General features: G+C 49.7%; 1 protein-coding gene across 1 annotated transcript in view; it reads right to left on the reverse strand.

The window, feature by feature from the left end:
* Ccdc6 (coiled-coil domain containing 6) overlaps positions 1-24,384 on the reverse strand; it is a 100,533-nt gene extending 76,149 nt beyond the window's left edge. Inside the window, 2 exon segments of the mRNA XM_028877252.2 lie at positions 24,046-24,230; positions 24,233-24,384. Of these exon segments, the coding sequence (XP_028733085.1) occupies positions 24,046-24,230; positions 24,233-24,326 (279 nt within the window). The 5' untranslated portion in view covers positions 24,327-24,384.
* Positions 24,385-25,106: the final 722 nt, after the last annotated feature.

A 25,106-nucleotide genomic window follows, 5' to 3' on the forward strand; every position in this document is an offset into this window, starting at 1 on the left:
GTAGGTCTACTCTGGCAGAGTACCTGAAAAAGCAAATGAGTAAATGAAGACCAGCTCCTAACTTAAGAGGCACTCCAGCCAGCGCTACCTTTTGAATTAGATGTGGGACTGTGTGCCAGGTCGCAGACGACCCCACTCTTACCAAGATCTGTCTTAGCCACATCCCAATGGCACCCAGACATCCATTTTTCACTTCCCTAAACTTGCCACGCTTCTGACGTTTTCAGGATATAGCCGTGGTCTGTTCCCTTGGCCCAGAACATTCTTTGACCAGCTCTCTGCATGACGAGCTTTTTTTTGTTGTCGTTCAATGTAGTTACAGATGGTGGCAATCGGCCTGTCACTTCAGGGACGCTCTCCCTGGCTGTCCCAAGCCTGAGAGCTCAAGTCAGTCACGTCCTCTGAGGAGGCTTATCACCATTTAAAGTCAGCTGTCTGGTGTCTGCCTCTCTCTGGAGAATGTAAATTATAAAAGGAAGAGCCTGTCCCCCAAGCCTCGACACACAGAACAGCTGCAGTAACACAATGCCTGTGTCTCGGACAAAGACCGGCTACTATGGAAGAAGAGTAAATGGACGGATGGTCCAATGCTCAAAATCCATGCTAAGAAAAGGGGAAATGGAAAACACTGCAGGGTGAATTAAATCCGCCAGATAAACAGCCCGAAATCACCCAGGATAGAGACAGTTAAACCTGAGAGATAACAGAGCTTCTGAGAGGAGAAAAATGCTGCTATAAATGAATCTAGAAGGCAAACATTTCAGCATCTGATCAACCAGCTGTTTGTCCCAATTCAAGATCTTATATGAAATATAAAGTACTGCTATGGAGCAGAGAAAATACCATGGAGAGACTAGGGATATAAGGGATATATCCCAACACAATGAAGGAGATTTACAGACAGCCCGGACAACATCAGCTCAAGCTGAGACAATCTCTTAAGCATTTCCACTAAAATCAGGAACAAGGCAAGGCTGTCCACTCTCTCCATACCTATTCAATATATAGTACTTGAAGTCTTAGCTAGAGCAATAAAACAAAAGGAGAAGGCCAAAAGAATACAAATAGGAAGAGAAGAAGTATCTTTATTTGTAGATGACATGATAGTATACATAAGTGACCCTAAAAATTCCACCAGGCATCTCCCACAGCTGATAAATACTTCTAGCAAATTAGCTGGATATAAAAATTAACACAAAAATCAGTGGGCTTCCTATATACAATTGACAAACAGTCTAAGAAAGAAATCAGGCAAACGATACCTTTCATAATAGCTTCAAGAAAAAATTAAAATCTCTTGGGTTAACGCTAACCAAGTGAGTGAAAATCTTGTATAATAAAAACTTTATGACACTGAAGAAAGAAACTGAAGAAGATATCAGAAGATGGAAAGATCTTCCACACTCATGATCAATAGGGTTAATGTAGAGAAAATGGCCATCCTCCCCAAAAGCAGTTCAGAGATAAAATGCAATTCCCATAAAAATTCCAACACAATTCTTCTCAAAACTTGAAAGGACAATTTTTAGCTTCATATGGAAAAACAGAGTATCTAGGATAGCTCAAAACAATCCTGAATAATTAAAGAACTGCTGGAGATATCATCATCCCAGACCTCAAATTGTATTACCAAGCTATAGTAATAAAAACGGTATGGCATTGGCACAGGATCAGACATAATGATCAATAGAATCAAATTAAAGACCCAGACATATACACACATTCCTATGGACATCTGTTTTTTGTTTTTTTGTTTTTTTTGTTTTGTTTTTTGTTTTTTTTTTTAATAAAGAAGCCATAATACACACTAGAAAAGGCATACTGAATGATGTTGGTCAAACTGGACAGCCGCATATAGAAAATGCCAATAGATCCACCCTTATCACCCTACACAAAACTCAACTCCAAATGGATCAAAGACCTCAACACAAGGCCACCTACACTGAAGCTGACAGAAGAGGGGCATAATCTTGAACTCACTGGCACAGGAAAAAACTTTCTGAACCAACACTAATAGCACAGGCACTAAGATCAACAATAAATGGGGTCTCATGAAATCAAAAGCTTTCTGCACGGCAAAGGACACCATCATTTGGACAGAGTGGCAGGCTACAGAACGGGGAAAGATTCTTACCAACCACACATCTGCCAGAGGGCTAGTATCTAAAAGAAACTCAAAAACCTGAACATAGAGAAAACAAGTAACTCAACTGCAAAAGGGGGTACAGCTCAAAACCAAGAGTTCTCAAAAGAGGAAACGCAAATGGCTGAGAAGCACCTGGGGAAAGGGTCACCACCCTTAGTCAATCAGGGAAATCCAAATCAAAACTACTTCAAGAGTTCACCTAACATCAGTCAGAACGGCCAAGATGAATAAAACAGATGACAGCTCGTGTTGGTGAGGATTTAGGGCAAGGGGAACGCTCATCCATTGCTGGTGGGAGTGCAAACCGGTGTGGCAGTTCCTCAGGCAGCTAGAATAGATCTACATCAAAGATCCAGCTATACGCTGCTTCACCACGTACCCAAAGGATGCTTTATCCTACCACAGAGATACTTGTTCATCAATGCTCTATTCATAATAGCCAAAAATTAGAAAAGGCCTAGATGTCCGTCAATGGAAAAATGGATAAAGACAATGTGGTACATTTACACAATGGAATACTACTCAGCTGCTATAAAGAAAGAAATCATGAAATAATTTGCAGGCAAATGGATGGAGTTAGAAAAAAATCATGCTGTTTTTAATCCCAGAATTTAGGAAGTAGAGCCAGAGGCAGATAGATCTCTGTGAGTTCTAGGCCAGCCTGGTCTACAGAGTGAGTTCCAGGACAACAAGGGCAATTATGCAAAGAAACCCTGTCTCAAAAAAACAAACCAACAATAGCAATAAAAAAATAAAAATAAAATAAAAAAATAAACATGGTTGGAGAGATGGCTCAGAGGTTAAGAGTACTGATTGCTCTTCCAGAGGTCCTGAGTTCAATTCCCAGGACCACATGGGCGGCTCACAACCATCTATAATGAGATCTGGTGCCCTCTTCTGCTGGGCAAGGGTACATGCAGACAGAACACTGTATACATAATAAATAAATCTTTTTTTAAAAAAAAATCATCCTGAGTGAGTTAATCCAGATCCAAACAGACAAATATGGTATATTCACTTGTATGTGGATGTTAGCTGTTAAGTACTTGTTAAGTCGGCTATGAGCCATATAACCACAGAAGTTAGGTATAAAGTAAGAGACTGGAGGTGGAGGGATGGATCTCCCTAGGAAAGGGAACTAGAACAGATTGTTATGGAAGGTCTGTGAGGAAGAACAGAGCAGGAAGATCAAACAGGAAGTGGGAGGTAAGAGGGGATAAGGGACGGAATATAGGAAGAGACGACTAAAACTGGCCATTTGAGGGGTTGTATGGAAACTTAATACAGTAGAAGCTTCCTAAAATATATGCATATGTGAAAGAAATATAAATAGATTCACCAAATAACATGGGAAACAACGCCCCAACTAGACATCTCTTGTCATGAAATGAAACTTCCAGTGCTGGGAATAGGTTACATCTCATTGAGTTGTTGCTCAAAGGAGCCCCATGGAAATCCCCAAAGAACCCAGGCTATTGCCAAAACTATCAGTTGCTCTCCACAAACTGATGGTAAGGCCCAACTGCTGATAATCACACCTACACAACTCACTGAAAACGGAAGTCAAGCAGACACCTACACACAGCCTTCACCCCTACTGACTAGTGCTCACAGTGTGACACCAGAGGAGAAATGTAAACACCAACCCAGCTACAAATCCTTCTGTCTACAATGGTGACCTACCTACAAGATACACCAGAGCAATAATGGTACAAGACTTGTGGGAGTAACCAACCAATGTCTGACTGAACTTAAGGCACACTCCAGGAGATGGAACCCATCCTGGACACCTCTCATGTGGCCAAGACCATAAGACTAGACAAGCCAGAGACCTAGAGAAATCCAATACCAGTGTTCTGCTAAAGGAATGTCGAAATGGTTCTTAACGACATCATTCTTCTATATGCCTAGATCAGTGCCTTGCTCAGCCATCACCAGAGAAGCTTCCCATCCTGAAGTAGATGGGGACAGAAACAGAGTCCCACAGCGGAACAAACTGCAGAGAGTGAGAGACTTGGGAACGCTCAGTCCTAAAAGGGATGTCTCTATCCAATTGCTCCTCTCAGAGCTCAGGGAACCCTGAAGAAGAGGAGGCAGAAAGATTCTAAGAGCCAGAGGGGATGGAGGACACCATGGAAACAAGGCCTTCAAACACAGCAGGAGTGACACACACATGAACTCACAGACTGTGTCAGCATGCACCGCCCCTGCACAGGTCTGCGCCAGACAGGGTCCCAGCTCTGAGAGGGAAGTGGACACAAGTCCCCCCATCCCTAACCCAAAAGCAATCTCCAGCTGAGAACCACCCACAAAGGAAAAATTCATTTTCTCCAACAGTGTCTCACTGGGTACACAAACCACTCTTCAGGACAGACTCCCTTGCCCAGCAGCAGATGAACAAATGAAAAGGAACTCGGCGGTACTTCTGGAGGTTTCTTGTCTCACAATGCTTTGTCCGGGCATTGTATTTTTCCCCATACAGGTCTTCCGTGCATATATTATGATTTCTGGTGCTGCGTTTCTATAGGATTTCTGTGTGTGAAAATGTATGTATCTCTATGTCTATATGTAGTTTTTTTTTTTCTTCAAATTTGTATGTGCATTGATGTTTTGCCTGCATGTATGTCTGTGTGAGGATGTCAGATCTTGGAATTACAGACAGTAATTTGTAAATTTGTAAATTGACATGTGGGTGCTGGGAATTGAACCCAGGTCCTTTGGAAGAACAGCCAATGCTCTTAACCACTGAGCCATCTCTCCAGCACCCTATATGTGTTTCTTGAGCTTTTTCTTTGGCTATTTTTCTCCTGGTAGTTAGTTTGCTCCATCCTATTTCAGTTTGTTTTTAATCTTATTTTGTTTTATATTATTAGTATTTTTAAATACCTGTTTGTATTCTATTGAGAGAGAAAAAGAGAATTTGGGTGGGTGGAGAGTCAAGGAGAATCTGGGGGAAACTGTGGAAGGAGAAACCATAATCAGAATACATTGTATAAAAAATATCTACTTTCAATTTTTAAAGAAGTTCTCATTTGTATTGGTGGGTCAAAGTGATTGAAGCGGGGAAGGTGGGGGAGAGGGGCAGGGAGATGGCTCCGTAGATAAATCCCTGGAGTTCAGATCCCCAGGACCCACAAAAAAGCCAGGCACGTGAGGCTGCCCACCTGTAATTCTACTGACCGGAAGGGAGAGACAGGGAGACCTCAGGGAAAACTGGCCAGCCAGGCTAGCTGAACCGGTGAGCTCTAGTTCCACAGAGAGCCCCTGACTCAAAAAAAAAAAAAAGACAGAGAGCAATTGAAGGAAATATTCTAGACATCATAGGTCTGCAGCTGCAAGCCACAACCATGTGCATGCTCAACGCACGCATGCACGCAGGCTTCTACACACAATGCAAACATGCATTTGTCACATATACTTCTTCAGAAGCCACTTTGGAATCATTTGAAAATTTTGGAATTTAACTCCCTTTTTAAGTACTCAATACACCCCCACATGCCCACACACTCTCCCCCACACTCCTCTACCCCCACAATCTCTATTTACAGAAAAGGGACCTTGGCCTGGGAGCAGACTGCCCACCCTTGACCCTTCCAGTTCAGCTGTCAGCACGGTTCCCTGCCAGGTAACAGTGCCCCAGATCCTTTACGCTGACCCCGACAACACCCTGAACACACAACCGAGATGACTCAGTCGATACCATGCCACTGTACATCTCCTAGGCAGAGATTCTGAGCTGGAACCACTCACTTGTCTACCTGGTCCAGAGCCTTCTGTCTGCACATGCTCCCCTCGGCTTCCTGTCTAGTTCTCTCTCCTCCCCACCTCTGAGGCTTCAAATACCCCGCCAGACTTTCTGGAAGCCACAGGGAACCAGCCTCAGGGCACTTGTCAGACCTTGCTCAAGCTAAAAGCTCCCAGGGAAGACCATGCAAGATGCCTACTTCAGACGTCCTTAAGGGGAGCTCCAAGATTCCTGCTCCACCCGCAAGGTACCTGGAAGACTTACTGCTGTGTGCTAGGAGGCCAGCTGGCACACCTTCCTGAGGGCTACAGCAGCATGCCTTAGATGCCTGGGGGATGGCTAGCAGAAAGCAGGGCATCGGGCAAAAGGCCCTTGAACCTGCTGTCAACGGCTCAAGGGGAAAAGGGACAGAATGGAGGCCAAGGGGCTCAGCATGGAGGTGAGGAGTTGGAACGGGGACAGACAGGAGAGCGTGCGTGCGGGGGCAGGGGGGGGGACCAGGACGGGACGGACGGACGGGGACACACACACACACACACACACACACGGATAATACACAGGAGCCCAGAAATGCCTATGCTCCTTGCCCTCCAAACATACATTTCCCACAAGGCTGGCCACGTAGCTATCAGTCATTAGTGAAGATGGGGAGTGTGTAGATCCATACCTCCTTGGGGTACGCCTGAAAATTTCTCATGATAAAAAGTTTACTACATGGAGACTGGAGAGAGGTCTCGGCAGTTAAGAGCACTCGCCGCTCTCGTAAAGGACCTGGGTTCTCATCACCCCCATGGCAGTTCACAGTCACCTCCAACTCCAGTGCCGGGGGACCCAAAACCTTCCTCTGGCCTCTGTTGGCACGAGGTATGCACAGACACCCACCCTACAGGCAAAGCCCCCATACACAAAAATAAATAAATCTTTAAGAGTTGACTACAGAATTCATGGTCAGCATAGGGCTGGGGAGATGAGGTGGCCCGGTGGTTAAGAATGTGTTCTACCCTTCTAGTTCAGTTCCCAGAACCCACAGGTGGGTGGGTCACTACTGCCTGTAATTCCAGGGGATCTGACACTTCCGGCCTTGAGTATCTGAACGAACACACACACACACACACACACACACACACACTCTACCCATCATTAAAATTCATTAGCACTGAAAAACTAATGTCACAGCAGAGGAATGTGAGGACTGTGCACATCCCACCAATGCGGTCCAAACAGCAGACACAGGGCCGAGAGACAAGTCCTCAAAGGGCATTGGCTGGGCAGCCCTCTCTCCAGGATGCTGACCCAAGGGGAACCAGAGAGCTCATGGGCAGCATCTCTATTCCTGTCCATGAACTTCCTCCCAACATTGCTGGAGCATCATAAGTCACTCAGTACTAGTTAAATGGTGGTGGGTGGGTGTGTCAGAAGCAGATGGCCTGTAAGACATCCATGTGCAAAGCCTCCCACAGGCATCCCCGGGGAAGATACACGTCAGCCAGAAGTGACAACATGAACTGGCGAGGAGATGTTCCATCACGAGGTCCTAGAGGCGAACAAGAGAGGAAAGACTCTAGCCCTATCCGGCCTAGTCCGGCCATCTGGGGCTGCACAGGAGGACATGCCTTTCTCTGTCTTTAACTGGTCCCTCTCCCTGGAATGCCCCCCGCCATACTCTTGAGAAGAATCTAGAAGTTGTAGCATGAATCTTAAAAGTTCTTATTAATAAAATCAAACCCGAGGCGAGTTATTGGGGTCCATGCTGGTAGATCAGAGAGACAGAACAAGCCACAGCTATCTCACCTCGCCGGATCCTCAGCTGGTCTTGTCTCCTCAGACTGGAGGACTCTGAGTCCTCATCCGGAATGGGTCTCAGCTGAATTACTGCTCAAAAGCCTGAAGCTTAACCAGCCAAAACCTTAACCAGCCAAATGCATCTAGTTTCTGGTCCTCACGCCTTATATATCTTTCTGCTTTCTACCACCACTTTCTGGGATTAAAGGCTGGCTTTCTGGGATTAAAGGCGTGTGTCACCATACTTGGCTTTTTCCAATGTGGCCTTGAACTCACAGAGATCCAGAGGGATTTCTGTCTCTGGAATGCTAGGATTAAAGGTGTGAGTGCCACCATTTTCTAGCCTTTGTATTTAGTGGCTGTCTGTTCTCTGACCCCAGATAAATTTATTAGAGTACACAATATTTTGGGGAACACAATACCACCACAAGAAGTCTTTAATATTCTATCATCTGCAAAACATTCAGTGAACTGCCCAGGGCAAACACAGCCAACCCACTCTTTTTCATTCCATTAGTTCTGAGCAAGCAGCCCAAGAGGGTCTCACTGCTTTCTCCTGGTCTGTAAAGGCAGGGGTTGTCTGTAGACAGTAGTAACTAGTTCCTGAAGTCAGCTCACCCACTGCTGGGTTCTACCCACGTGAGGCAATCATGACAGAAGGTGGGGGGACAAACCCAGGTGTTTCTCTCTTCCCCCCACCTTGCCCGATCTCCCCACTGTGAATCCATCTTCTGGGTGACAGATGCTCATGGACTCCAAAAACACCAGCTGCCTCCTGCATCCTTCAGAGGAAGCGTGGGACCACTGGTCCTGCAATCCCCGGGCTGCCTCGTTGCCCAGCTTCCGGCTTCACGGCAATGCTGTGAATGGCTGATTCCCAGGATCTCATGCTTTCGGTGAATCCTGAATGAAATGACCACCCTGGCAGTCACACTGTCCCTACCTGCTTCTCCAACAGCCTAGCGCCATCTATCACTGGAGTCACAAGGCCCCTGAGCTTCGGACGGGCAGGGCACCGGCTTACTCCTCACTCCCTGACTCGCTTCCAAAAGAGGCATCTTAAGCTCACAGCTGACACTTTCCAGGTGTCCAAAAACTGTCCTGTCAAATAAACAGGCATTTCAGCATCTATAAAAGCTAAGCAGGAAGGCCACGAGACAAGAACACTTTTACAAGCATGTCTAAGGAACAGCGGGTTTAAGAAATATTTATCTATTAAGGATTCACTCCCTAAAAATTAAAGCAACTGTCAGACCGACAGGCAAGCACCTGAATTCATTTTAGAAATATGAACAGAACCGGTTGCTATGTTCTTAGCCTCTAGGAGGACTTCCACAGGCCCCCAGTGGCAGGCAGTCACAGAAACCTAACTGTGGGTAAGTACAAAAGCTCCAAAGCCAGGCTGCCAAACCCTGGTGCCACCAAAACCAGCCGTGGCCAAGGCACACCTCCACATTAGTTCTTCAGTTTCCAAAGCTGCAGCTACAGTGTCCCCCAGTTTTGCTTCAAGACCTGGTCCAAAGAGAACACACTGGTTGCCTTCATTTTTTTCCTCTGTATCCTACATCAAGGGTCTCAGACTCAAAGACCATCAGAGTCACAGCGCAGGCAGGTCTGGTGTCTGCCCCAAGACATCCCTTTGCCAAGGGCTTTCCGAACTCAGCAGCCAAGCCGCTCGCCTGTGGGCCAGAACACAGGTGTCTGAAGCAAACCCCAGATACACTTCAGCATGCTGACGAGAAAAGTGAGGTCCTAAGAGGTAGATTCCCAAATGGTAAAAGGCCAAGAGGCCAGTTCTCCCTGGGCCATCCACAAGCTCAGGAGAGGAGGACAACCAAAGAGACGGGGTCACGTGTGGTCGATACACATACAGTGAAAGCCGGAAGTGGAGACGAGGACCCTGACGGTGGAGGGGCAGGAAAGGTGAGGTGAGGACAAGAGGCAAGGCCATCCCTGAACCCATCAGAAGTGTCCAGAACCCACTGGAGAAAGCTCCCTGGGTCGGGCTGCCTCTAGGGAGGGCAGGTATGAAAATAGGCAAGAGGCAAATTCACAACCACTGGAAACAGGAAACAGAAGTCCCACGGACAGATCCAAGAGCTTTCATAAGTGGTGTCCTCTATCTACAAGCCCGGAGAGGTGAGATGGCCCAAGATCAGAAGAAAAGCCCCGATTTGGAAAGCAACTCCAGGGCTGAGAACCGCCAGATGGCACCCAACACCCAGTTAAACTCAAGTTCAGATAAATCACAAATAATATTTAAGCATATATTCCATGCAACATTCAAGGTGTACATAAAAACTTTATATATATATGTGTGTGTATATATATATATATATACACACACACACATATATATATGTATATGGCTATATATCCTATTTTATTTGTAACTTTTCCTGGTTTCCAGATGTCTCCCCATTATCCTCCATCTCCCTCAAAGAACAAATAAAACCAAAAAGAGGACTTATTGACAGAGCTAATCTACCAGAAGCCGAGTGGCGGCACATAAAACCAGAAGCATGAACCAAAGGTCCTGGACGCTAGAGGACTTGGAGGCCTGGGGACAGAGTGCCTTGTACTCACAGGAAGCAGCCACTGCTGGCTGACATGAAGACCACTTTCCTTTCCTATCACCCAGCAGGTACCAGTGACGCAGCGCCCCAGAGCTCAAGGTCAAGTATGAACGAAGCGAGGGAACGCGGTGGCTAGTGCTCATCTCCCTCAGTACAGTGGGAGGGCGTTCAGAGGACCTGATGAAGACAGAAACCCAAAGGTCCCTGCTGCAGCCCGGCATCCCCAGTGACTACAGAGCAGGAGGTAAAGGCATCCTTGCCAGCTTTGTAGCCGGTGAGAGCCGAGCTCTTGAATCGGAAAAGGTGTGCGCCTTGCCCTAACCACCATTCCCAAAGCTCAAGCGCTGTGTCCTTGGGAGAGGCACATCCCTCAACCTTCCTACGTTCCCAGGACACTCGCCCGTTCCCAGGACACTCGCCCGGCAGCTAGGGAGGAGACTGAGACAACAGAGAGAAAAAGAGGGCAGGTGACAGCCCGTCTACCAGACCCGCCCCCGGCTCCCGCTCCTGGGCTAACTCTCCATGTCTGCATTCTTCAAGCTATTCTCTGGGACTCAAGCCCCATCCATCCATGTCACCACCATTGCAAAGGTTTATGTTCTGGCTTCTCTTCTTCAGACCAGCTGTTAAGCACACGTGGAGCTAGGGTGTTGCCCGCCAAAGTTCACCTTCTGGAAGCCTACAGCAGGGACAAAGGCCACACATCCGAGAAGCTGACCAGGACAGCCCTGTCTTTCCATAGTGCTCAAGTCAGGAAGGTAGATGTTGGCTTTATTTTCCAGAAAGGATAGAAAGAGTTCTTTAACCGGGGGTGGGGGTGGGGTTGGATCAATCAGGAAGCCAGCTTGCCCCTATATAACAGCATAGCCCCATGGGCTACTGCAAGCCTGATTTACCAAGTCCCTAGACACTGGCCAAGGTCCCAGGCATCCCATCCCCTGGTGCCAGAGAAGAAGTGTGTGCGCGAAGAAACTGAGCTGAGGTGAGGCTCTCCCTAGCCTGAGGTCTCTAGCATCCAGGTGTGGTTTAAGTCCTTCTCTCAGCTTTCAAAATATCACTGTCATCTTGGAGGATTAGCCAGAACGGGGCTGTTTTTGAAATGTACTCTAGGCAGCTGTAGAGAGGGATGGGCTGAGATGATCTCTAAAACCCACACTAGGGGACAGGACAGGGAACACATGGAAGGTGCAAGGCCATCAGAATCCACAAGGCAGAAACTAAAAACTCACGGAATAAAACATTCTCCAGGAATAATACCCAGCCTGTACTCTGCACGGATGTTGTTGGATACTAGTAACTAATAACAGGGAGGATTCAAAGAAGTCAACTGCACAGAATACTTTGCATAATCCCGAAGATTTGACACAAAATAAACGTCTACTGGAAGGGGTCAGAAAGACCTCTGGGGGAATCCGATGGGGGAGAACGCTGAAGATCTCAGGGTGCTGCCAACAGCTGCCACCCTGAGCTGAGCAGAGATGGCAGCCGCGGCTTCCTTTCTAGACTCACCACACCGTTCAACCCATCTGTGGGAAGTTCGTGCACGGCACAGTAATCATGCCATTCTCCCCTCAAAAGTTTGCACGGCATTCACTGTATTGAAGAGCTGTGTTACGTTCCTAGTCAACAAAACTAGCTCTTCACACTAGTAGGGTCTTCACATGCAGGGCATCACGTAAGGTCCTGTTCCAGCAGCACACACTGCCACATCTTTGAGGTGCCAGAACATCCTTGTACCTGTGACTGGGAGACCCACAAAGAGCTGCTGCATGGTGAGAACTGACCGGGCACAAGTAAGAGGACAATATGTAGCCTGTACCATGATGAGGAATACGATAGATCATTTTACTGCAATAAAACACCTGGTCTTCAAACAAAACAACAAACACATGTGTGCCACAAGCAACCAAGGCGAGTGTCTAAAAGGCAGGATGCCCTGACGTCTCCCTCTCCACCTTTCCTCAAGAGCCGGGGCAGAGCCCAACCCAGATGTGCCCACCGGCCCCCCCACCCCACTCCTCTCCCAAGACCCATTCATCCCTAGATATCTGGGTTTTGTCTGAGCGTGAGATCGATCCCTCTTCCTCTAGGTTAAATCCAGTTTTTCCTTCATGCCTTGGCTAAAAACTGGCCTCCTTCTAGAACAGGGGTTCTCCACCTGTGGGTCATGACCCTTCTAGGTTACATATCAGATTATGGTTCCTAATTACAGCTAAGAAGCAGTGAAGGAAATAATTTTATGGTTGGGGGTCCCCACAACATGAGGCACTGTATGAAATCAAGGGTGGTCGCAGCATTAGGAAGGTTGAGAACCAGTGTTCCAGAACAAGCCATCTGACTGCAGACCCCACTCTCATCTTAAGCCAGGCCAACCACCCGCCTCCCTAACCGTCTCTCCTCAGTGACACATAAAGGCATGGTTTCTGACATGCAGCAGGTACTCAATGTATCTGTCGGGGATGGGGGGGGGGCTCCTCGTGCTATGCTAACCAAGCTATTTTTTTTTTTTTTTTTGGTTTTTTCGGGACAGGGTTTCTCTGTGTAGCTTTGCGCCTTTCCTGGAGCTCACTTGGTAGCCCAGGCTGGCCTCGAACTCACAGAGATCCGCCTGGCTCTGCCTCCCGAGTGCTGGGATTAAAGGCGTGCGCCACCACGCCTGGCCAGGCTATTTTTTTTTAAGCCGAGACCATAACATAAGCAAAGAATCAGAAACTGGCTCCAGCCTGGGATGGGAACAAACGGCGCGGCACGGTGTAGGAGCGGAATAAACATGGTGCGCCCTGATGCAGCACTGGGCGGTGGACCAGAGAGGAAGGCAGCAGGACAAGCCCCAGACAGCACAGACACCCTCTCGGCTATGGCTGCTTTCCCCAGACAGAGTCTGCTGCCCTGGCAACGCTCCCCGAAGCCCAGCATCCTGGGGAATTCGCTGTGGATAGGGCTATGGCCCCCAATGACCTTAGTGTGTGAATGAAGGCGTATGGAAACCAAGAGCGAACGCCTACAACCAGATCAAGACCAAACCGTCTACATGAAATGTACCACCCTCCCAATGGCTGTTACCTTGAGCTTTTAGGTTGGAAGCCAGACTCAAGTTCCAACAATGGCCTCGCCTGAAACATCATGAGACACCCAGCACCCAGCACACCGCCCCCCGGCCCCAGATAATGAAACCTCAGCACACCTGTTTGTGGGTTCACAGCAAAGAATATGAGAAGTACTGATCCGTAGGGTCACAGTGAGGATTCAGTGAGCAGACGTGGTACCCAAGAGCAGGTTCAAGGGTGCTCACTGCCAAGCCTGCCGACCTAAGTCCCATCCCTGGGCCCCACACGGTGGGAGAAGAGAACAGACTCCCTCAAACTGTCCTCTGACCTCTACATGCCCATCATGAAACACACACACCACACACACACACACACACACACACACACACACACACACACACACACACCACACACACAGAGTAAATGTGCAATGTACATGAGAGGATGCATGCAAAACTCCTCCCTGGGTATCTCTCTCATCACAGTGACAGAAAACTTGGAAGCGGCCGGAGAGGTGGCTCAGTGGTTAAGACCATGGCTGCTCTTCCACAGGCCCTGGTTCAGTTCCCAACATCCATGTGGCAGCTCACAGCCAACCGCAGCTCCAGCTCCAGGGAATACAAACCCTTTCCTGACCTCTGTGAGGACTACACACACACAATACACATACATACAGGCAAGCACTCATATGCATTAAAAAAAAAAAAAAGACTTAGAAGTGGGAAAATGCTGACAAGAATTCTCTTAGGCTTATTTCTTTGTTCCTTCACCCTTCAATAGTTGAGTCAGAGTTCGGTTCAGAAAATGCAATGCTTTTCATTTTAATATTAATGAATTTAGATTAAAAAAAAAACAAAAACAAAAAGGCAAATAATCTGTGATGTGGCAACCAAGACCCTTCTCTCTCTCGAGGTGCCCATACAAATTAGGGCATCAGTGTCGAGCGCAGGGCCAGGGCACTGTGCGTGACTGTTTCACAGTCAAGAAAAACCAGGCACTAAAACTTCTGTTGGAGCAAGCGATCAACGGCACCTGAAGCCTCAACTCTAACCTCACTTCCAGGACATTAACAAAACAGCTAACTGCTTTAGTAGATCAGAGTTTGTCTTTAAAAAAAAAAAAAAAAGAAAGAAAGAAAATCTGAACAGAGGGGGCCAGTAGGGTGAAGACCTTGGCCTCAATCATAAAGACCTAAGTTTAGAGATCTAGTGTCTTAGCTAGGTTTACTACTGCTGTGATAAAACATCGAGACCATAAGCATCGTGGAAAGAAAAGTTTATTTCATCTTATAGCTTGCAGTCCATCATCCAGGGACGTTGGGAAGGAATGCAAGGCAGGAATCTGGAGGCAGGAGCTGATGCAGAGGCCATGCGGAATGCTGCTCACTGGCTTGCTCTTCACGGCTTACACAGCCTGCTTTCCTAGAGCACCCAGAACCACATGCCCAGGGGTGGTACTGCTCACAGTGAGCTCTGCCCTCCCATACCAATTGAGAAGATACACCACACAGGCTTGCCCACAGGCCAGTCGGGTCGGGGCATCGTCTCAACTGAGGTTCCCTCTTCACAAATGACTCCGGGCTTGTGTCAAGCTGGCGTAAAACTCGCCAGCGCAGCAGCATCCACGGAAAACACAGGGTACAGCATTTAGCACTCGCATGGAATCCCAGCACCGTGTAGGCAGAGGCAAGAGGAGCCCTGAGGGTTGGCATCAATCTAGCCAAGCGATGAGCTCCAGGTTCTCTGAGACCCCGTCTCCAAAAAGTAGAGAGCAACACAGGAAGACACCCAATGTCCACCTCTGCCTGCCTCCCCTCCCCTCCCCTCCCCACCCCACGTTCCTACACAGGAACACACACACAAGCAAACAGATAAATATGGAGCCGAGTATGGCACTCAACGGGCGAGTCCTTGCCTGGTACGCTGAAGGCCACGGTTTCCACCGGACACACCACAGATGAATAACGTGAATAAATCAATATAATGATTATTAAACGAGATCACCACCCGGGAGGAAAAGTGGGGCCACCAAGGAGCGCGGAGTTCTGGTTGGGGATTAGCAGAGACACTACACAATACTCTGAATGCCCTTGAGGCCCTGAATCTTACGCTGCAACCTGGTGACTGACATCATCAGAGTGTAACACTGAGAATCTACCACGGAAGACAAAGTTCCTGGCCTCTCCTCCGTCTGTGCCTGACACAGTTTCCCCGTGACGAACTCCTGGTGTTCAAGGTTCAAAGAGGTGTGCTGGAGTTCACGTTCCTTCCAGAAGACACATGCCTTCTCAGTGGTACCTGGGCGGAATGTGGCCACCTATCTGCGTTATGAGCTCTCTGGTAGCAAAGACCCTCAAAGCTCCTAGCCAGTCGTTTGTATTCAATCTCATGCCTCGACCCTCTGGAGGCAGGCGGTGTGTGGGCTCTGAATGGACAAAGGTTCATCCATCGAGTGACGAGCCCCCTTATGCACAAAACGACCCTCTGCAGAATACAAGTTATTTCTTCGGTGTTTACAGACAACTGGACAAACATAATAGTTTTGTAGGCTGAGGAATCACTTCTACACCGGACACCCATCTTTCAGCCCCCTCTCATTTCATCTTTCAAGGCCTATGCCGTAAAAGATTCCATGCCAACAACACATGGAATATTCCACACAGGCAACTAGGCTTCTAAGCTGAAGCACGCCCATAATCCAGTCTTCTCGCTTTCATTTCCTCTTCCCTTCTTTGGAAAGCCCTTTTGAAGGGTGACCTGTGTCTGTGAGGACACCCCACCTCCATTCCCCATTGAGCATGGCCTCATTTGATTCCCCAGTGCCCTAAGATGCCCTGGTGGGTATTAAGCAGATCATGCTGGAGGCACACCTGGCATCCTTGGGAGCTGGATTGATCTGAAACAGATGTGTGGAAGATTAGCCCCATCCATCAGCACCCGGCTTTTAACCGGCTGGGATTCAAACCTGCCCAGAAAATCCTCTAGCTAATTAACTTTACCAAGGTGTCTTTTGTTTTCCCACAGTTTGGGGTTAAAAACTTTTGACGGTCCGGTCCCTCCAACAGCACTCCGTGAAAGGCAGGCAGGAGAGAACCACTGAGGGCTGGCTGGCTGCTTATGCTGCCAGACACAAATCACAAAACTTAAACATCGGTGACATTTCTTTTCTATCAGCGCCAAATAAAAATGAAAATGAAAAATAAACAGAAGGCTCTGAGCCACCTCAGCACGGGTAAACCGAGCGCCAGCTCTCGACACCTCCCCCTTACAAGACAAACTACCGCGAGCTAAGGAAGCCGGGACGAGCTGGGGAACCACGCTTTCCTTACAGGTACTTATCAAGATGGAGAAACTTCATCTTAGAAAGCTGAATGGAGACATGCCCTGGTTCAGAAACCCTGAAGGAGTATGGACTGACTTCCTTTCTTCCTTGCATGGGGGTTACTGAGGATCAGGCCCTCTAGGCTGGAGGTAAAGCCACGCTTCCCTCTGCACTCAGTGGCCGGCAGCGCCCAGCCAGGGCCAAGATGGATAAAGTCAAGTCAGGCGTGATCCTGGGTGAGCATCGGAGGAGCCCCCCAATTCCCTCTGGATGTGTTTCAGTTCCTGGCACACAGGAGGTCAGGTACAGTCACTGGGGAGGGGCTCCTGTCGCTTTAACGCTATACTTACTACCTGTCCTCTTGTGCCTTTGGGGAAATAAAGGTACAGGGTAGAGGGATCGCGGATTAATTCCCTGCCCTCAAACAAAGATGCATCCTGACTTTGGATCACTGAAACACACTTCACACAGAAGGGTGAGCATGGTCTAAGCATAGGACACACGGGAATGGAAATGTCCTTAGGGAAGCCACCAACCTGTACAGTGAACAGGCACTAATTAAACCAATTTTATATAAAATGCACTGCACACTGGGTCTAGGGACCCGAAAGGAGCATTGATTCTAAATAACGTCAGTCACACTGGGGTACCTGTGCCCTGGTTCTTCATCAGTCTTACCCCTCAGAGAGTGAAAGTGGCATCTGCAACTCACTGACATGGGTGTGGGGGTAAGCTTCACACTGCATCGGACAACTGTAAAATATCAATGTGTTTACACATGTGCGGGCGCGCGCGCACACACACACCACACACACACACACACACACACACACACACACACACACACGATAATCCGTGGAAGACACGTCTGCAAGCTTCCATTGCAAGATTCTGACCATTCCAAATGTTTTCTAGAGCATCCCCTCCTGTCAGGAACACACTAAAACCTGTGAGCATTTACTCTGCTAGCTTTGACAATAATTCAATACACCTAAAAGCAACTGGCGCTGTGATTGAAGAGAAAATGCAATGCCTCCCCACGGAGGAAAAAATTATGCCGAAGGACAAGAAACAGGGCTTCCTCCTCCTCACTCAGCCTGGCTGCATTTTAAACACAAGCATTAGCATGGCTAGGTGTAAGTTACATCCGCAAGGCATGTCTTCAGGGGGAGCAAAGCCCGAAGAACGCACCTACAGAGTGCATGGACTCCCCACCTCTACTCAGAGTATCACTGACAACGGACAGCTCTGGACTCCAGCCTCCTGATCCTGTTCTCACACCCACCCTCAAAGCAAGACCCAGGTCTCCTGTATCTGCACAATCTCCCTGCCCTGTGATGACGATGGGCGTTTCCCAGAGGCAGTGGAGGTGATTTTTATATAAAAGAAGCCATAGGAACCATCTGGAATATTGTCACCATCAGTACCACCAAAGCAGCAAATGTGAACATGAGCACTTCCAAGAGGCCTGCTTCTGTCCCAGGCCTTCCTCAACAACTCAATCGGAAGACACTTTGTCCCCTTGCGAATGAAATGTAGCAGCAACATCCAGGTATGTGCTACAAGGTAGCCTACAAGGTAGGGGCCCGGGCTTAGGGCATACTGGCTCAGTGAGTCCCCACAATATACAGTGTATCCACTCATCCACCTATTCTATTAAGCAAAACACGAAGATGGGGTTTGCTGTGATGCTAAGAGTGGCCTATGAACATAAAGTGCAGGTGACAAAACCCTCACCCCAAAAAACCAATATAAACAGAGAACCCGCCCTCCCCTCCAAAAAAAAAAAAAAAAAAAAAAAACCAAATCACCAACCCTCGTGTGTCTCCCAGATGCCAGATGCTGAGAAACATAGACAGAGGAGGAAAGGTCTGACCCTATAGGAAGACCTACCTCTCCTGAAGAAGATGAGACTACCCGATTATGGCTCACAAAGCATCACTGCCAGGGCATACTGGGAGTGGAGACTTGCACAGGCTACTAGAATTCCCACCGAAGAAGCGAGGGTGGAGTAGACAAGGGCAAAAAGGGGCCGGGGGATAACCAGAGGGGAGCTGGGGAACTTGGCTCAGGCCTGTGTGTGCTCAGAAAAGGCACACGGGCCAGCATATCAGGAGAACAGTGTAGTTGAGAAGGAAGAAGGGTCAGGCACGCAGCCTGAGAAACCAACAGAAAGCCGACCTGGACAGAGACAGCACAAATGACAAGTTTAAGCCGCTCTGCTGTTGGCTTAAGACGGGTTTCTGGTTTCTCTGGTCCCGAACGGCAGCCCCCCTGAACCTGACACTGTGGATTCTCTACCTAGTCTCCCTTTCTAGCACACAGATGACAAGAGGACTACAACAGAATACAGTGACCTCCTTCAGGTTTGGGATGCTCGGGTCTGAGACTTCCAGAAGGCACTCACACAGAGTTGTAAAACGAACTTCCAATGCAGGATATGGAAGGACAGCCTCTTTAAGAGCCATGTACAGACAGACCCAACACTGAGCTCCCATCTCCCTCAAAGCTGTGCCTTAAGTGGGTGTCTCCTTAAGAACCTAAAATGTTTTGTTTTTCTGAGGAGGGGGGAAGACATTCCACCCTCTTCCAGGGGCAGAACTGATGGGCTTGCCAAAATTAAGCCTTAAAAATGGAAACTTGCCACCTGAGTGAGGCTCCACAGTAAATAAATCCCAAATGCCCGCTATGAACTATATATAGGGTGTCCTTCACTGGGCAAGGACACCATGGTTGACGGACAGACCATCGGGGTTTCTAAACATGGCATTCAGCCATTGTTCTAGCTATCACTTCCAAATGTTCTTGTATTGGACTGGAGAGGTGGCTCCAAGGTTAAGAGCACTGGCTGCTCTTCCAGAGGACCTTAATTCAGTTCCCACCACCCACATGGCAGCTCCCATCCATCTCTCAATTCCAGTTCCAAGGGATCCAACACCCTCTTCTGGCTGCTGAGGGCACTGCACGCATGTGGTGCACATACATGCATACAGGCAAACACATAAAATAAAATCTGTTTAAAAAAAACTAAAAACTAAAAACAAACCAACTTTTTATTTCTGTACTGACCTAAACTTCTATAAAGAAGAGATTTGTCTTATAGTCAGAAAAGACACTTAAAGGCTTGCAATAAATCACTAGGATTTATTTCCAAACTAAACATACTGAATGTCTGAGCCTATCTAGAAAGGACACATACCTGGAGCAGGCAGCTGACCACTGCTCACACCTGCAACACCGGCAGCTGGCTGAGAGCTTTGCAATCCGACAGGGACTGCCCGTGATTGCACTTCCACACCTGCAGAGAGCCGACCAGCCCTGGACCACCCTCAGGCTCTGAGTCAAGACAATCAGAGACCACGTTCTCCCAGGACTTGCCAGCCTGATCTGAACTAGCACATAAACACCGTGCAAGGGGGTGACTAAGCATTGGGTTTGTGTTTATTTTCCCACTCCTAAAAAAAGAAATCGTCATCTATAATCAGTAGCCTGGCTCCACTTCTGATTTAACGGGTAAAATTGGATAATCACTCAGAACATTCCAGCCCCCTCTAAGCTCCAGATAAATTACACTGCAGACTCCCTCTGACTCCTCCCCCCACATGATGTACAGTCCGAGAGAAGAGGCCCGTAACAGGTTATTCTCCCCACAGGCAATGGCGACCTCTTGCTACACAGATACTGAGGAAACAGACCAAAGGATCTACCTTTCTTGAAATGGTCATCATGGTGGAATGAGCTGCCTACGCTGGAAGAGACAGGAGATCTCAATGGCTTAGAGTTTCTATCTGCCTTGAACCTGACTGTGTAAAGAGAGGTCCAGCTCCGAGCCTGTGAGAAAGACAGAATTCAGGACGGCCTTCAGTGAAGAGGGGAAAGAGCATCCCAAACTTCACCTAACACCGGTAGGGATGAAAACACTTCCAGGCACTTTGGAACACAGTTTGGCAATTTCTTACAAAAGTTAAACATGCAATTACCACATAACCCAGCGACCCTAATCCTGGGCAATTCACCTAAATAGGCTGAAATATTTTGTCTAGACAAATGGATGTGAATGTTTAAGACAGATTGGTTCCCAACTGCCAGACCTTGCAAGCAACTAAGATGTCCTCCAGTAGAGATAAATGGCTACTACATCCAAGTACTAAAAAGAAACAAGTCCCCAAAATAAATATTGTAGAGGGGCTGGGAAGAGGGCACCTGCTGTATACTCATGAGGACTGGGTTCAAGGTCTCTTAACCCAAGTATAAAAGCCATGAACGCTGGATGGGCCTAGTACCAGCCTGTAATCTTAGCCCTCGGGAGGTGGAGACAGAGGGGTCACTGAGCGAGCTGGCTAATTAGACTAACCTAATCTGCAGGCTGTGGGTTCAAATGGAAAGACCTTGCCTTAACATATAAGGGAGGGATGAATCAAGGCCTCCATACATACATACACACATACATACATACATGCATACACACACACATACATACACACACACACACACACACACACACACACACACACACAAAGAGCATGGAGGATCCTTCACTTCATTCCACCAAGGGACAGAACCCAACCTGTCTCCACCCAACTCAACACAGAACATCCTGGGAAAAGGCAAAAACTATTGCAAGGGCTCAGCAGTTTCCCCGTCTTAAAGGAAGAAAAAAGGAGGACAGAGAATTCCTACGATGGAAGAATTCTTCTTCCTGGTGCTCTTACGGTGGGCCATGTCTTTACAGATGTGGCCAAGCCCAGAGAACATGCAACTCCAACAGTGAGCCCTGATGTAAGACATATGGGCGACCATGGGACTCTCAACTCTAACAAATGCACCACCACCCTGATGCTCTCGGGGCTGGTGGAGGAGGAGGCTGTGCCTACCGAGGGCGTAGCAAGCAGGTGGGAGAAACTGCTTTCTTGATTGTTACCCAAAAACCTAAACCTACTCTGAAAAAATAAAACCTACTTGTTACGTGGGTGTCTCTCTCTCTCTCTCTCTCTCTCTCTCTCTCTCTCTCTCTCTCTTCAATATGCCTTCCTGAGAGTGTCCAAGTATAGCCTTCATCACCTGTAGTGTTGTTCATCAACACGAAAGTTAGTGTTATAATTAGAAGAACTAATAAGAGCCAGGAAGGCAAGAAATAGGATGATGTTACTGATCTTCCTGCCAAATGAACTAAAACTGTGGAAAATAGCAGCGGCCTCCATTAACGCCTTTGGCCTTGTCATAGCCTCCCCAGTCGGGGTCTGTCAGGGACTGCACACAGCTTGACGCTGGCAGAAACTCTACAGGTGGCATTCTCCTCTGCCTCCGTAAGCAGATGGAAAGGTCAGACCCTACCCCACCCCCAGTCTTCACCCCAAAACCTCAGCAATCTCTCTGCTGCCTTGGACAATTAGCTCCTAACACCTGCCAAGAATGAGGGACCCAGGTGGACCACATGCACTTTGATCTCCCCGAATACATTAGGGATTAAAAAAAAACAAAAAAAAACGAGACCTGCCTCACCCTTGCAACCTGTCAGCGTGAACAATTAAGACCCTTACTGGATAGGACTTACAAAACACTGATACAAGGAATCTGACCAGGCAGTGCCTGTTAGCAGTCCTTGAGACTGAGTGCTAAGAAACCAAGCTGCTCCCTTAACCCCTGTTCCCAAGTATTCAGGAGGCTTCTGGTCTTGCACGCCAGAAACGAGCATGTTTGTCCCTGCAAGGCCACTGTGTCTGTGTACACGTGACACACCTACTTATGGGTCAACAGGTCAAACAGATAACCCTTTCCCCGTGTCCCCTGCCTCTAGACAAACAGCAGTCTAACCTGCTGTTCACTGCAGGGAAGAGGTTAGAGGTACCCTCTCCTGTAAGTTTTCCTCCCTCGGCTCTGCACTGGTCTGCAAAAGGCTCATGTTCTCCTTCACAACTCATTTTAAATAGTTTTCATTGAGATCAGATCTTAAATAAACAACCTCCACCGATGTCCTCTCGGCTCCAACCTCAACTCTGCCACGTCCTCTCTTAGGCGAGGAAGACTGGAGGCTTGCAACCGGCCACCTCCACAAATCGCTTTCCTTTCCCATCAAAAGGCCGATCCAACAACTTGTAGCCAGGAGACGCATGCTTGTGGGTCCAGTTCCACTGAACAGGGCTGGATGAGAGCAAGAAAAGATGCCTTCCTACAAAATCAACTGCTTATTTAGGTTGCAAATCACACTGCCTCCCTGGTAGAAATCTGCCATCCACACAAACCAGGAAAGGCCATGTAGAAAAGCCAGGCACAGGGAACACACACGCTTCACTTTTTCTTGGCACGAGGGCGGCCTAAATTTGTCCCGTTTTCGTCTCCAGGATGTGATCCTTGACCCATCACCAAATTTCTTTTCTCCCTTGGAAGGTTTCGTCTAATCAGCTGTGGGCAAGCAGCTCTGGCAATTTATCCTCCTTGATTTCTTGACATTTTCTTCCGTGCCGCTGGCTGGGAAACTGTTTTGATCTGAATAGGGTTGTCTGTGGGGGATTCTGCATGTTAATGATGTGGAGTTGGCAAGGATGAGAGGTGAGAGCACAACGCGTACTTTTTCCTAGTTACGTTTCGTCTCATCACCGCTACCGGGGCCCTTCCACTCGGCTAGACCAGGAGGCTGATCTCTGACTAATCTTACCCTCTTTCCAGGGAGCCTCGAGGGGCCAGGTAGAAAGAGAACAGATGGCCTGTGTTCCCGTCAAGTACCTAGACTCACACAGGCAAGTACTCCTAAGCACTCCACCACCAATGAAGGAGACGCACGTACATCCTCGCTCAGCCAGGCAGTCCCAGCGGCCACCCTCCATCCCGGTTTCAGCCCCAACCCTGTCCCAGCCAGTGCCAGACGCTACACTCCCCCCTAACTCTGTACCCGCCCACCCTCTCAGTCCAAAAGGACAGGGATTCCGAACGAGGTACTGTGGTAGTCCCAGTGCCCGCCCTTCCCTCTCCATCCTGGCCAGAAAACTCCACTTCCCGGATTCCGGGCCACTCTCTCCCTCCCCTTGGGCCGGCGATCCAGCAAAGCGCCGTCCTCCTGCCAACTGGGTGCCCAATCCAGCGGCACACCCCGCCTCCCCCACTAACCCTCTAACAGACCCCCGCTTCGTCCACTCATGAGGGCTCGGGGAGGAGGGGGTCCCCCCGATTCGGAGCCTTCAGGCGCCGGAGGACTGAGAAAGTCCCACCCCGCCCCCCAAGCCACGCCGCCAGCCTCCAGCCCAGCCTCGGAGGGGCCTCCACCCGGGGCGAAGAGGAGACGTGGGGGGGTCTCCCCAGGCACCTCCAACACCCCAAGGGAGGGAGGGCGCGCGTGGACCCCGAGGCCGGCTCCCGGCGCCCGCAGGCCGGCAGCCCCTCGCGGGGGCGCGCGCTCAGGGTCGCCCCCCGGGTCCGCGGGGTGCCACTCACGATGGTCACGCTGGCTTTGCGCAGGTCGCGGTTCTCCTCCTGCAGCGCCTTGCACTTGAGTTTGTAGGTCTCCAGCTCGATCTTCAGCACCTTGTTCTCCTGCTGCAGCGAGGCCAGGCGGTTGGTGAGCTCCTCCAGGCGGAACGGCGAGATGACAATGCCCCCCGACTTCCCGCCGCCGCCCCGCCGCTGCCGCCCGAGGTCGCCGAGCAGGACGACTGCATGGCTGCCGGGCCGCCGCCCGCCGCGTCGGTATCGCTCTCGCTCGCACTGTCCGCCATGGCGGGGGCGAGTATAGGCGCGGGGCCGGGAGCGGGGCGCGGAGGAGCGGGCGGGCGGGCAGGCGGGCGGGCGCGCGGCGAGTGGGGCGCGGGGCCGGGCGCGCGGCGGGGAGCGGGGAGCTCAGAGCGCGGCGCGGGCGGCAGGGCGCAGACGCGCGGCGGCGGCGGCGGAGAAAGAGAGGGCGCTTCCCGCGGCCGCGCGAGCTGCTCCGCCAGGGAACAGAGACCCCGCCCGGACTCGGGCAGTACTGCAGCGCCGGGACCTGGCGCGCTCCGCGGGGGGACGGCCCCGCAAGCCCCAACCCCGCGCTGGGCGACCAGCTGCACACACACACTCATACACACACACGCATACACACACGCGCGCGCACACACGCACGCACGCAGGCTCCGGCCCGCGCCGCCTTCCCGCGCACGTGCTCCCGCCCCGGGCCCCTGCGTCCCAGGCCCCAACCCACGGCCGCGCGCCGCCTCTTCCGGAGAAAGGCGGACTCCACGCCGCGCCAGCCCTTGCAGGTGCCGGGACACGTGGGAGGGGCAGCCGGGCTCTTCAGTCCACCCCACCCTCCCACCCCCGCCAAGCTGTAGCCTGGCACCTTCCCGTCGGCGCCGGCGCGCGTGGATCTCTCTGGCGGCTTCAGGCAGAGGCTCACTGGGAGCTAGGAACAGAAAGTTCCCCTGCAGTGGGCCCCGGGTGAGACGGGGGACGGGGGAGGGCGCACGACATGAGCCACAGGTTAGCCTTGCTTGGGAAAGAATTTTGCAGAAAAGACAAGCCCC

Source organism: Peromyscus leucopus, chromosome 16_21, assembly GCF_004664715.2.
Source record: "Peromyscus leucopus breed LL Stock chromosome 16_21, UCI_PerLeu_2.1, whole genome shotgun sequence".
NCBI lineage: Eukaryota > Metazoa > Chordata > Mammalia > Rodentia > Cricetidae > Peromyscus > Peromyscus leucopus.